This window comes from Callithrix jacchus, chromosome 1 (assembly GCF_049354715.1).
Source record: "Callithrix jacchus isolate 240 chromosome 1, calJac240_pri, whole genome shotgun sequence".
NCBI classification, from domain to species: Eukaryota; Metazoa; Chordata; class Mammalia; order Primates; family Cebidae; genus Callithrix; species Callithrix jacchus.
This window is the reverse complement of record NC_133502.1, coordinates 66,722,283-66,735,578: the sequence shown is the minus strand read 5'-3', so window position 1 is coordinate 66,735,578 and position 13,296 is coordinate 66,722,283. Positions and strand designations below refer to the sequence as shown.

Here is a 13,296-nt window from a genome sequence, read left to right as displayed (position 1 = left end):
TTCTTCACTGCTGATAAATAATAACAATGACAGTTTATGGAACACTACTATGTGTCAAGTACTGAGCTTGGTGATTTATGTATGTATCTTGTTTAACATTGAGGGTACTCCAGCAAGGTGGATATCCCTGTGATACAGTGTGCTTCCAATTACTCAAGCTTTTAATTTCACATTATTCAGTTTGGTTTGATGACATCATTTCTCTGTAATTAATAGATGAAGATACCATTTTCAAAATAATGTACGTATGATTAAAATGAATTCGAAAACTTCTAACAGCAGTTCTAAAATGGAAGTAGTTGCTTATAATTGCTTTTTGAATGATGAATAGAAAGGATCCATAGAGGTGTCATGAAAAGTATGTTTCTAGACAGGCATGGTGGCTCCTACCTGTAACACCAGGACTGGGAGACTGAGGCAGGAGGACTGCTTGAGGCCAGGAGTTCCAAAAGTATGTTTCTAAAATCCCTGGAGGTAGCAAAAAAAGTGAAAAAAAATGTGTTTAGACTCTTGGGGGAAAAAGAGCAGGAAGGCATCACATCTATCTGATTTAAGTACTGAGCTGTGATCTTTTTGTGTCCTGTTTTCTCATCAGATTAGGTGTTTTCCAAAGCTAAGGATTATGCCTTCCTCCTGGACCACAGTAATAATGAAAGCAGGATGGAGTAATCAATAAAGTTAACTTTTAAAACAGAACCAGTGGTTCTCAGATTTGAATGTGCCTGAGAATCAACGGGGAGCTCAGGAGAAATGCAGATTCCTAAGCCTTGCCTGCCCGTCTCGGAGTAGTTGACCACAAGGATTGGGAACTAAAATAACCACACCTGTGTTCCAGAACAAAGAGTTCCCTTTGAGTTTCAGTGATCAAAGAGCCCCAGGAATTTGACTCAGTGATTGTAACTTGACCTTTCCTTCAAAGTTGTACAGAGAAAACCCTGTGAATAATCAGATCATGGGGAGCAATTTCTGCAAAAATTACAGATATGAAAAGATTTTTGAGAAAGTTCCTCACCTGTCACCAGCCTTGGTGCTGGATGATATCAAATCTGTTTTATGTGGATAAAAATTTATTTGTATTTGAAAAGACAAATAGTAAAGAATGTTCTATTGATGTAACCAACCTTAGCTAGGCAGTAGAGCTGCATGCTGATGGAAAAAGCACATTTTTTTTCCCTCCTAACAAGGTTTAGTCTGTCCCCAGGCTGAAACAGAAAAAGCGGCTTCTGAGACTAAGAAACATAACATTAAAGATACGCAGCATAGATGGTAGAAAAGGGGGCTCTTAACATGGAGAATTTTTATTTTGGTTTTTAATTATTTTAGAGTTATACATAAATTAAGTAAAACTTTAAAGATTTTGGTTTTGCAAGCAAATATAATTTTATGTTTATAACTTCTGCCACTTACCTTAGAAATGAGCATAAAGCCATTGATTCTTGTCCACTCATGTTAAACTCTAAAGGCCTACGAAGGAACTCAATTTTGTTTGCACCAACATCCCTTTTCCCTCTAGTCTATAAAAGGAAGTCATCCTGTGCACTCTGCCATTCAGCCTCGTTCATTTCCTTAGGAGCACAGCACATAAAGTACTGTTTATTTCCTTGTTGCTGTTCTCCTTCACCATCCAACTATAAGTTGTATGAGGAACGGAATACAGTTTCCCTCACCAGTGCATCCTCACTTCTCACAGTACTTGGCACATAAGAGGCATTCAATAAATGGAAATCTTTGTCAAGGAGTCCTGCTCTGTCCCCCAGGCTAGAATGCAGTGGTACCATCTCAACTCACTGCAACCTCCACCTCCCAGATTCAAGCAATTCTCCGCCTCAGCCTCCCAAGTAGCTGAGATTACAGGCATCCGCCACCACACCCAGCTAATTTTTGTATTTTCAGTAGAAATAGGGTTTCACCATGTTGGCCAGGCTGTGTCAAGGAATTGTTTATGTCACAGGGTAAGGTGGAGGAAAGGCAAAGCAGGTTGGCTCTGAAGGGCTAAGTTTTAGTCTATTTCTCTGCCTGTTTCTGCATCTAGAAATGGAAATTTTATTTGGTTTTCCTGTAGGGTAAAAATGAGATGTTTAACATAAATTATATGAATGTTTAACATAAATTATACAAGTGCTTTGTGGTGTGATTTTTGAAACCCAGAGTTTGCTAGAATTTGAGATGGGAATTTTTTTTAGAGTATCAACTATTTTAAAGTTAACTTCTTAATAAGGCATTTATTATAATCAATTGTGGCACAAATTTTTCTTGTACCTTTACTGGAAAGTAGGTATTTTAAAATGTTATCATTAGAAGGATTCACTTTTAGGAAATTGTAGGGTGAAACCACAGTTTCACTTTATCCTCCCCAAAATGAAAATGCCCTAGGGTAAGTTCACAGATAATTGTTATTTTCTCTGTGTAAATGTGCCACTTAACTACCTTAAGATTTTGATAAATACTATGGTTTTCATAATTAGTGTGATTTGTCTTAGAAATTTGAAACTCAACATTGTATACAGGAAAAAATTAAATCTTTAATATGTAGAATTTCTATTTTGGTTTTTTATTTTCTGTTTTAGATTAATGGTTTTAAGAAGTACAGCTTTGCTTGTTGCAAAGGTTTTGGTTCTACAGGGAAATTATAATCTTATGTTTGTTTATAACTTCTGCTATTTGATTTAGAAATGGGCAAGATGTCATTAACTTGCATTCTTTTTCCCTTAAGGTAAACTGAAGGTCAGGGAAAGGACAACATTTTGTTTAAATCAGAATTCTCTTCATATACTTTCTAGTAATAAATAGATAGATCCATAAAGATTTGTTTATGTTTGTATAAGAAGTTTGAACTTTTTTCTTAGCAAGAACATTTTTATAAGATGTATTTTCCATGATTAGAGCATAAATAATGCTGAGGAAAGACAAATTTGGTTGATGTGAACAGTTATTTCACAAAATCCATTAGTTCTGAAACCTTTATTCAATTTTATCATCAGAAGTAGTTGTTTAGAAATTGGCTTGTTAATGGCGAATCCATCAAGTTGCACTTAGTTCTGGCTACACCTTTGACACACCTGACTGTGGACATGGCCATTTAGTGGCTTCCACACATGTATCACGTGTGACTGAGTTGGTAGTGACTCTCTCTAGTTATTTGGAACCTAGCTCCCATGTTCCATACTTAAAAGGGTGTATTTTAATAATTATCTGTAATTAGTGAAGATATCAAGAATTACTCCTACATATATGAAGTATGTTTCAATACAAGTTTTTATTTTTGGAAAAAATATTTCTAAAACTGACATCATAATTTTTACTGAGTTAAATGCCATATATCTTTCAGAGGATCATAAAACAGGAGTTGGGGCAGTCATTTGGGCAGAAGGAAAATCTGTAAGTATGAAAACAATTCTTTAAATATTTAACCTGGATTGTTTAAGCATAGTCGAGTCTTCAGTGCATTACATGTTATTGACCCATTAAGACACCTTTTTTTGTAATGGTGCATTTATTAAGTTTTATAAACATTTGCTCATTTCTTCAACAATTTTCTAAATAGATGCATTCATTCAGCAAACATTTGTTAAAACACTTTCTACAAGTTAGGCACTGTGCCACAGTGAACGTTGGGGATTAAAGATCATATTTTATGGCTTCATAGTTTAGTGATGGAGACGGAGAAGTAAAAAATAACTAATATGTAAGTGTAATTATAACTTACATGAGAACATAGAGGAGGAACCTTTATTCTCCTTAGAGAAATGAGTAAATATTCTTGATGAATATTATTAATGTTAATAATATTCTTGCAGAATAAGAAAATTTCATGAGACAGAGCAATTTAATAAGACCAGGAGGATAACATGAATGTTTTTGGTGAATATTCTTTTTTTTTTTTGAGACAGAGTCTCCCTTTGTCAACCAAGATAGAGTACAGTGGTACAGGCTTGGCTCACTGCAACCTCTGCCTCCTGGGTTCAAGCAGTTCTCATGCCTCAACCTCTTGAAAAGCTGGAACTACAGGCATGTACTACTACACCTGGCTAATTTTTGTATTTTTAGTAGAGACGGGATTTTGCCATGTTGGCCAGGCTGGTCGTGAACTCCTGGCCTCAAGCAATCCACCCTCCTCGGCCTCCCAAAGTGCTGTGATAACAGGTGTGAGCCACCATGCCTGACCTGAATATTCTTAATATTAATAATGTTGGCTGGGCACAGTGGCTCACGCCTGTAATCCCAGCACTTTGGGAGGCTGAGGCGGGTGGATCACGAGGTCAAGAGATTGCGACCATCCTGGTCAACAAGGTGAAACCCCATCTCTACTAAAAATGCAAAAAATTAGCTGGGCATGGTGGCGCGTGCCTGTAATCCCAGCTACTTAGGAGACTGAGGCAGGAGAATTGCCTGAACTCAGGAGGCGGAGGTTGCGGTGAACCGAAATCGCGCCATTGCACTCCAGCCTGGGTAACAAGAGCGAAACTCCATGTCAAAAAAAAGAAAAAAATAATGTTAATATTCTTAAAGATTAGGAGGATATCATCAGACAGAGCAATTTAATGGGACCAGGAGGATAATATGCATAGATGGGGGTGAGAGAGAGAATATGGGAAAATGTATTTGATGTGGCACATAGAGGAAGCAACAAATTGGACTGGACTACAAAGAACTCTATATCCCATGTAAAGATTCTGGACTTTACCCTGACAGTGACATACTGTAGCACAGCACTAACAAGTAGAGAGAAAATGCAAGCCGCAAACCAAATTTTAAATTTTCTAGGAACCATATTTTTAAAAGTAAAACAGATGAATTAATTTTAAGAAAATATTTTATTTAATCATATAATCAATAAAAAGTTATTAATGAAATATCCTGAATTTTTAAGCTATTAAATCTTCAAAATTTTATGTGTATTTTACACCTGCAGCACCTCTCAACCCAGACTAACCACATGTGGCTGGTAGTGACTGTATTGTACAGTGCAATCCAAGAATATTGTAGGTGGGGAAATGATTCAATCAGATTTGTATTATAAATAGAATGAAGTAGAGCTAAACAGGAAAGAGAGACATTAATAAAAAAGAGATGACTTGGAGTTATGGGGATGGATTAGGAGGGCTGGAATCAAGAGATATTTAGTAACTATATAGCTGACTGAAAGGTAAGCCTACAGTTTGCCTCAAGGACTTCACAGAAATTAATCCTACAATTTGCTTTGATGTTTCATAAACCCCTCAAGTTCAACCCATCCAGTATCTTCCCTGCTAACCTACTCCTTCGTCAGTGGTCACCATCTTGTCTGTTACCGTACACATACAATCACCTAGCACAATGGATTCCACCTTCAAAATACCTCTTGACTCTGCTTACTTCTACCCCAACTGTTAACTCCTACTAGAATACTAGGCTCCTCTGCCAGAAATTCCATAGCACTTTGTACAACTTGTCTGTGACATTTATCACAGTTAAAGTTATCTGTCCAATTTCTTACCCCCAGACTAGAAAGCTCATGAGGGTAGGGATTCTGTGTCTTGTTTGCAGCCGTATTTCAGCACCTAGCACGGGTCCAGCTGGTGGTTGGAACTCTCATTTGTGTTTATGTGAATGCTCAGCAGCCTTTGGCTTAACATCTGGTTCTTAATGAATTTGTGGAGAATGTCAGTTTCTAGTTATCTCTGGAGTAGGCTGGCAGGCAGCACAGTGAAGTGGAAAGACATGGCTTAGAGTCAAGTAACCTGGGCTTGAATTCTGGCTATGTTACTTACTAGTTTTGTGACCCTAGACAAGTTAACAAATCACTCTTGTCCTCAGTTTCCATATCTGTAAAACAGTAATATTAATAGTATCACTCTTTAGGTTGTTTCAAGATTTGATTAAATGAAATGATGCTTGTAAAACTCAGTATGACCGTGCGCAGTGGCTCATGCCTGTAATCCCAGCACTTTAGGAGCCTGGGGAGGGGGGATTGCTTGAGCCCAGGAGTCCAAGACAATCCTGAGCATCATGGTAAAACGCCCTCACTACAAAAAAATGAAAAAATTAGCCAGGCATAGTGATGTGTGCCTGTGGTGCCAGCTACTTGGGAGGTTGAGGTGGGAGGATCACTTGAGCCCAGGAAGTCAAACCTGGGCAATAGAGTGAGACCCTGTCTCAAAAAATAAATTAAAATAAATTAAAAACTCAGCATGATGTTTGACAGTAAATGTTCAAACAGATTTATTAATGAGATAATATTTGGTTTGCAGGCTTTTGTTGGCTCACTATTATATGATTTTTATGAAGCTGCTACAGTACTGAGTCTGTTGATATTATCACTTGAGTAATTATAATGTATTGAAATTTAATAAGGTTCATTGCATATTCCAAACAATTACAAACACATTATTGATAAAATATCATGCTAATAATTGATAAAGCTTTCATATTAACAACTCCTATGCCATTGACCAAGAGAAATAAGAGCCACTGAAGTAAGAAATTCTGTAATAATATGCATATAATAGAGGCTTAATAAATACTGAAGATGAAAGTGCATTTTTTATTTTTCAACTAAATCATAGTGGCACATTTTTAGCCTAACAACAGAAATTTTCTGTTTAAAGTATTTAAAAATTTTTGACTTGTTAACCAGTAGCACTGCACAGAGCACAAATAAAACATGGTTTCTGCTCTCCAGGATCTTATAATTTATTTGGGAAGTAATATCTGAATCAGGTGACATAATTTGTGAGTTAAGTAAGATAGTATTTAATTAATTGCAAAAACCAAGGACTTCCTTGAGATTACAGATTAGAGAGGTGGTCAGCCTTCTTGGAATTTAGCTTTAACAAGATCATACTGCAGTACGAGGATCTAATATTGTATTTTTGATAGCTCAGTTTATTGTAGAAAATTGAGTAAGTATTTATTATGCAAAGTATGATAGCAAGCTTCAAAAATACATTGCAAAGTGCCTTTTCAGAATGTTGAGACTAACCATTGGTTTGCTCACTCTCTAGAGAAGTTGTGATGGAACAGGTGCCATGTACTTCGTAGGATGTGGTTACAATGCTTTTCCTGTTGGATCTGAGTATGCTGACTTCCCACACATGGATGACAAGCAGAAAGACAGAGAAATAAGGAAATTCAGATACATTATACATGCGGAACAGAATGCCTTGACATTTAGGTATGAAATTCTTCTAGGTGTACTTTTCTTTAAAATGTAGCAAGGGTTGGTTGAAATTTATTTTCTTATAATTGTAATTTATTTCCTTTTTCAAATTCCAAGAAAGTTTCCTTTCAAAAGTATAACTTTGGTAAAGCTTGGTCCTCACTGCCAGACCTGAAACTATGACCTGACCCGAGATCATCGCCTCTGCAGGCCTTCCCATTTATTAAGCATGTTTTTTTTCCCTTCCCTCTCTCCAATGTGAAACTGCTTGAAGTTTGTCCTTTGGGATCTTGTTCAGGCTCTCATATTTCTCTGGATGTTAAGACCGCCTTCGTTTTCTAAATCTGGAGTACATATTTGTTAATACAGTTATGTGCCACATAAAGACATTTTGACCAGCGATGGACTACATGCACAACAGTGTTCCCACAAGATTATAATGGAGCTGAAAAATTCCTATTACTGAGTGAAGTAGCCATTATAACATCACACATTACCTTTTTTATGTTTAGATACACAGATACTTACCATTTATTACAATGGCCTGCAGTATTCAGTATAGGACTATCTATAGACTTTATAATAAACCAAATTGCTTTAAAAGAGCTTTTGTTAAAGTTATAGCTGTTAATTTACATCATTTTTACAAACACTTCTCAGCCTTTACCATTAAGGTTAAGGGATTAAAAAACTGTGTAAGACATGGCTCCTGTCCTTGGAGAGCTTCTGTTGCAGCAGGGCATATGAGACGGCATCCACCTCATAGGGTGGATTCTGTGGGAGGGGCAAATGTAAAGCGCTGTGGACATTCAGGCACTGCTGTGGACGAGTGGGAGAATGCAAGGGAAAGGCTTTATGGAAGAACTGGCATCTGAGCTGAGCTTTAAGGGATTGCTAAGACCGGGGCAATTGGAAGGGAAGAGAAGACCATTCTTTGTTCTAGCATAAGCAGTGGTCTAGAAGTAGGAAAATCCGTGGTGTGTTTAGGAATGTGAATATTCCAGTTAGACTGGAATGTAGACATGGGAAATGCAGCTCACAAGGACAGGCTGGGACTCGAGTCATAAAGACTCGAGAGGACTTTATGCTCCATGTGGTAGGCAGTGGGGAAATGGAATGGCATTGACATAGCAACACTCTGTAGATTATGCAGGTGGTAGGTGTATTGTTTGTACAGACTAGATGCATAGAATTCTTTTGCCCTAGGCCAGCTGAACATAAATAAGAATCTCAACAAGGAAGGTGGATATGGAAGGCTGGCAGTGGGGGAATTGAAAATGGCTGGCTGAGAGCAGTATCAACCTCGGAACCCGGATGTCAGTCCTTGTAGCCCCAGATCAGAGCAGTCCTTAGTCTTAAAATTTCACCCAAATTTTCCTCTATTCTTTTACTTGTCCTCGTCGTTACGGATTGACTTGATCCATTTTGTGCAGAGGTGCGAATATGTCAAATAAAAACTTTTCTTTTTAAAATTATCCTATGATAGGGAAGGAGTACGGGAACTATAAGTCAAAACAGAACTTAAATATTAAATTATTCATTTAGTAAACATTTATTGAATATCCACCAAGTACCAGATAGGGTTGTGTCCTTTGTCTAATGAGTTAGTGTCTAATCAGACATCATTAGCTTGTAAGGGGGGGCGTCAGTTTCTAATCTAATTCCAGTATTCTAAAGAGGTACTTAGAAAGCATCAGGGAGTTTCTCTCTCTTTCTTTGTCTTTCCTTGGTGTCCGTATCTTTCTGATTTCATTTCCTTTGTAATCTGAAACTGAACCTCTTACTTGGAATCAATAAATTATTTTTAGTTATAATTTTCATGTCAGGTTGTATTATAACATTTTTATGGGTTTACATATTTTGAACATTCAGTAATTCAGCAAGTCTAAGGCTTGATGATCATTATTAATAATGGCATAAATCTGTACAGCTCAATTTTAGTATTTAAAGATTTTTCTGGGCCGGGCGTGGTGGCTCACACCTGTAATCCCAGCTCTTTGGGAGGCTGAGGCGGGTGGATCACGAGTTCAAGAGATCGAGACCATCCTGGTCAACATGGTGAAACCCCGTCTCTACTAAAAATACAAAAAATTAGCTGGGCATGGTGGCGCGTGCCTGTAATCCCAACTACTCGGAGGCTGAGGCAGGAGAATTGCCTGAACCCAGGAGGCGGAGGTTGCGGTGAACCGAGATGGCGCCATTGCACTCCAGCCTGGGTAACAAGAGTGAAACTTCATCTCAAAAGAAAAAAAGATATTTCTAAAAAATAACTTACCCTTTCAGAAGCAAGCTTTCTAATATTTTATAATTTTTTAATAGGTGTCAAGAAATAAAACCAGAAGAAAGAAGCATGATTTTTGTGACAAAGTGCCCATGTGATGAGTGTGTACCTTTAATTAAAGGTGCAGGCATAAAACAAATATATGCAGGAGATGTAGATGTTGGAAAAAAGAAGGCAGATATCTCTTACATGAGGTTCGGGGAACTTGAAGGTGTTAGCAAATTTACGGTAAGTAGATATACATTTTTTTCAGATGCATTTTGTATTATGTTGTTAGGTACCCTGCAGCATATTTTAAGTTAGTGATTCCCACCCTTTTAAAGAGTTTCAAATAATAATAATTATTAAATTTATTATTATTGTTTGAGACAGAGCCTCTCTCTGTCACCCAGGCTGGAGTTCAGTAGCTGATCTCGGCTCCCCGCAACCTCCACCTCCCGGGTTCAAGTGATTCTCCTGCCTTAGCCTCCCGAGTAGCTGGGATTACAAGCGCCTGCCACCACGCTTGGCTAATTTTTATGTTTTTAGTAGAGACGGGGTTTCACCATGTTGTCCAGGCTGGTCTCAAACTCCTGACCTCAGGTAATCAGTCAGCCTCAGTCTCCCAAAGTGCTGGGATTACAGACATGAGCTACCGCGCCCAGCCAAGTTTCAACAAATTATTATTATTGAGTTTATTTATATGTGCAAGCCTTTACCTAACTGCAACTATTCAGCTAAGAATTCCTGCCGTATGAATTTACATCTCTGTAGAGAACTGAGCCAGTGGATTCTTTGGTGCCATCTGGTGGCTGATAAAAGAAAAATCTCTGACCCACCTCTTCCCTCTCCTTTCTGGCTTAGAGTGGTGAGTAGAGGTGAAAAATAGCTCAGCCTTCCCCAACCTTTTTGGCACCAGAGACTGGTTTTGTGGAAGACAGTTTTTCCACAGATAGGGTGATGGTTTGGGGATGAAACTGTTCCATCTCAGATCATCAGGCAATAGATTCTCATAAGGAGCTTGCAGCCTAGATCCCTCAAATGAACAGTTCACAGTAGGGTTCTGCTCCTTTGAGAATCTAATGCCACCACCCATCTGATAGGAGGTGGAGGTCAGGTGGTAATACTCGCTGGCCTGCACTCACCTGCTGCTGTGCAGCCAGTTCCTAACAAGCCATGGACCAGTACTGGTTGCTGCCAGGGGACTGGGAACACCTTCAATAGTTTAAAGGTTACCCTGTCCCTCCCAAAAGGGAGGTGCACATACACACAAATACACACACATTTCTCATGAGAAAGATCAGGAAAAAATATAAATTTATTTATTTATTTTGAGATGGAGTTTCACTAATTGCCCGGGTTGAAATGCAATGGTGCAATCTCGGCTCACTGCAACCTCTGCCTGCCAGGTTCGAGCTATTCTCCTGCCTTAGTCTCCTGAGTAGCTGGAACTACAGGCCTGCACTGCCATACCCTGCTAATTTTTGTATTTTTTATTAGAGATGGGGTTTCACCATGTTGGTCAGACTGGTCTTGAACTCCTCATCTCAGGTGATCTGCTTGCCTTGGCCTCCCAAAGTGTTTGTTGGTATTACATGAGCCACCTCGCCTAGCCATTTTTCTTCAATTTTTAAGAAGTTGTTTTGATGTTTAAAATCAATGTGCTGAAATGCTATGTATTCATCCTTTTTAAACAAGTAAGTAAAATGTTTGTGCACTCTTACAGTGGCAGCTGAATCCATCAGGAGCTTATGGTCTTGAACAAAATGAGCCCGAAAGGAGAGAAAGTAAGTATTTCTGTATTGAGGTGAACTTTGTTGCTGAGGAGAAAGGAGATATAGTGAATTTTAATGATCAGGTGATTAAAATTGTTGTGTTAACAGATGGAGGATTTTATTTTTGCAGATTAGATTTTTGCCATTCAATTTGTTCATAAACATTTGTGTGTCTACCATATGCTAGGTGCTATGGAAAGTGCCGATTAATACTTGCTCCTATAGAATCTACAAGTTAATACAAATAATTACATACAAATTGACTTTATAAATTAAATTTATATGAAACAGTAAGCAACAATGCTCTTCTATAACAAAACAAAAGCTTACTGGGGAGTGAGAAAGGAAAAATATGTGTAATTAGTATAGATGGATCTCGGACCAAATGATGAGGATATATACATTCTTCTAGAGTAAAGCCTCATTTGCCTAGATTGGAAATATTCTGGTTACTTGAATAATCTGATTAACTAAGAATCATCACCGCTACCAAAATTAATTACTAATCTTCAAAGCTTTATTATTTGTATACTACTACAGATATTTTGAATGTAATATAATCATTGAGAAGTCTTACAGTTCCTTATGGACATGAGTGCTATACGATATTATTTTAAAATAGTAACTATAGGCCAGGCACAGTGGCTCACACCTGTAATCCTAAACTTCGGGAAGCCAAGGCAGGTGGATCATTTGAAGTCAGGAGTTGGAGACCAGCCTGGCCAACATGGTGAAATCCCGTCTCTACTAAAAATACAAAAAATAGCCAGGCATCGTGGCACATACCTGTAATCCCAGCTACTTGGAAGTTTGAGGCAAGAGACTCGCTGGAACCCAGGAGGCGGAGGTTACAGTGAGCTGAGATAGTGCCACTGCACTGCAGGCTGTGCAACAGAGTAAAACTCTGTTTCAAAAATTAAAAATAAAACAGTATTATCTAATTATTTGGATTCTAGGTAAATGGAATTTTACTGTAATTTTTTGATAATAACACTTTTTTAACCTTGAAAAATCAAGAAATATAAAGGCCTCAGAATAATTTCTCTGTGAATATACTGATTTTAAGTGTTCTGAATTAGCTTTATTTTATTCAAATAGAAAATGTATTGTTTGCAATTTGGGAAAAAGTATATATCCATTGGATCTTTCTTTTTAAAAATTAATCAGGAAAAAAGACTGTCTATCTATCCATCTGATTAAATAATGTATATCCAATGGCAGTGTTTGAAGGGGCCAATAAATCATTTCCTATGTTAGGGAAAGGATACAAAAAGCACGAATCATAAAAAGGTTAATTTATCTATGTTACAAGGAAGAACATCTGTTCATTTAAAGATATAACTAGGCCAGTTGTGGTGGCTTACACCTGTAATCCCAGCAGTTTGGAAGGCTGAGGTGGGTGAATTGCTTGAGCACAGGAGTTTGAGACCAGCCTGGGCAATGTGGTGAAACACTCTCTCTACAAAAAATACAAAAATCAGCCAAGTGTAGTAGTACATGCCTTTGGTCCCAGTTACTCAGGGGGCTGAGGTGGAAGGATCTCTTGAGCATGGAGAGGTTGAGGCTGTAGTGATTCATGCTTGCATCACTGTACTCCAACCTGAGCAACAGAGTGAGACCCTGCCTTAAAAAAAAAAAGATATAACTAAGAGAGTACAAAGGTAAACCATGGAATATGAGAAGATATTTGCCACTTATAATCAACAAAGGGCTTGTATCTAGAATTTATTATTTCTTGATCACTAAGGAAAAGGAAGACATGGCCATGGTTAAAGTCCCAAGATTGAAAGGAGGGGACAAAAGGAAGGCCTCTGGTTTGCTGGCAATGTTTTATTTATTGACCCAGATGATGGTTGCATATGTTTGCTTTGTGGCAGTTCAACTGAACTGTTAAGTTTATGTTTATGCATTTTTGAACAAGTGTTTTGTCTCAATAAACAATATCCCCATCTCCTTTTTAATTATATAATAGCTGTATTGAGATGTAATTCATATATCAGAAATTTGCTTTTTAGCATATTCACAGAGGTGTACATTCATCACTACAACATATTTCAGAACATTTTCATTATCCAAGAAAGAAGTCTCATGCCCATTTGCAGTCACTCCCCATTCTCCTCTCC

General features: G+C 37.8%; 1 protein-coding gene across 6 annotated transcripts in view; it reads left to right on the top strand.

Moving 5' to 3' along the window:
- The window catches only part of CDADC1 (cytidine and dCMP deaminase domain containing 1), a 41,322-nt gene that overhangs the window by 22,927 nt on the left and 5,099 nt on the right, over positions 1 to 13,296 (top strand). For all 6 annotated transcript variants that reach the window (XM_035297877.3, XM_002742664.6, XM_008991894.5 and 3 more), the window contains 4 exons: positions 3,329 to 3,378; positions 6,984 to 7,153; positions 9,458 to 9,647; positions 11,125 to 11,185. In XM_035297877.3, the coding sequence (XP_035153768.3) occupies positions 3,329 to 3,378; positions 6,984 to 7,153; positions 9,458 to 9,647; positions 11,125 to 11,185 (471 nt within the window). The remainder of the gene's footprint in view (positions 1 to 3,328; positions 3,379 to 6,983; positions 7,154 to 9,457; positions 9,648 to 11,124; positions 11,186 to 13,296) is intronic.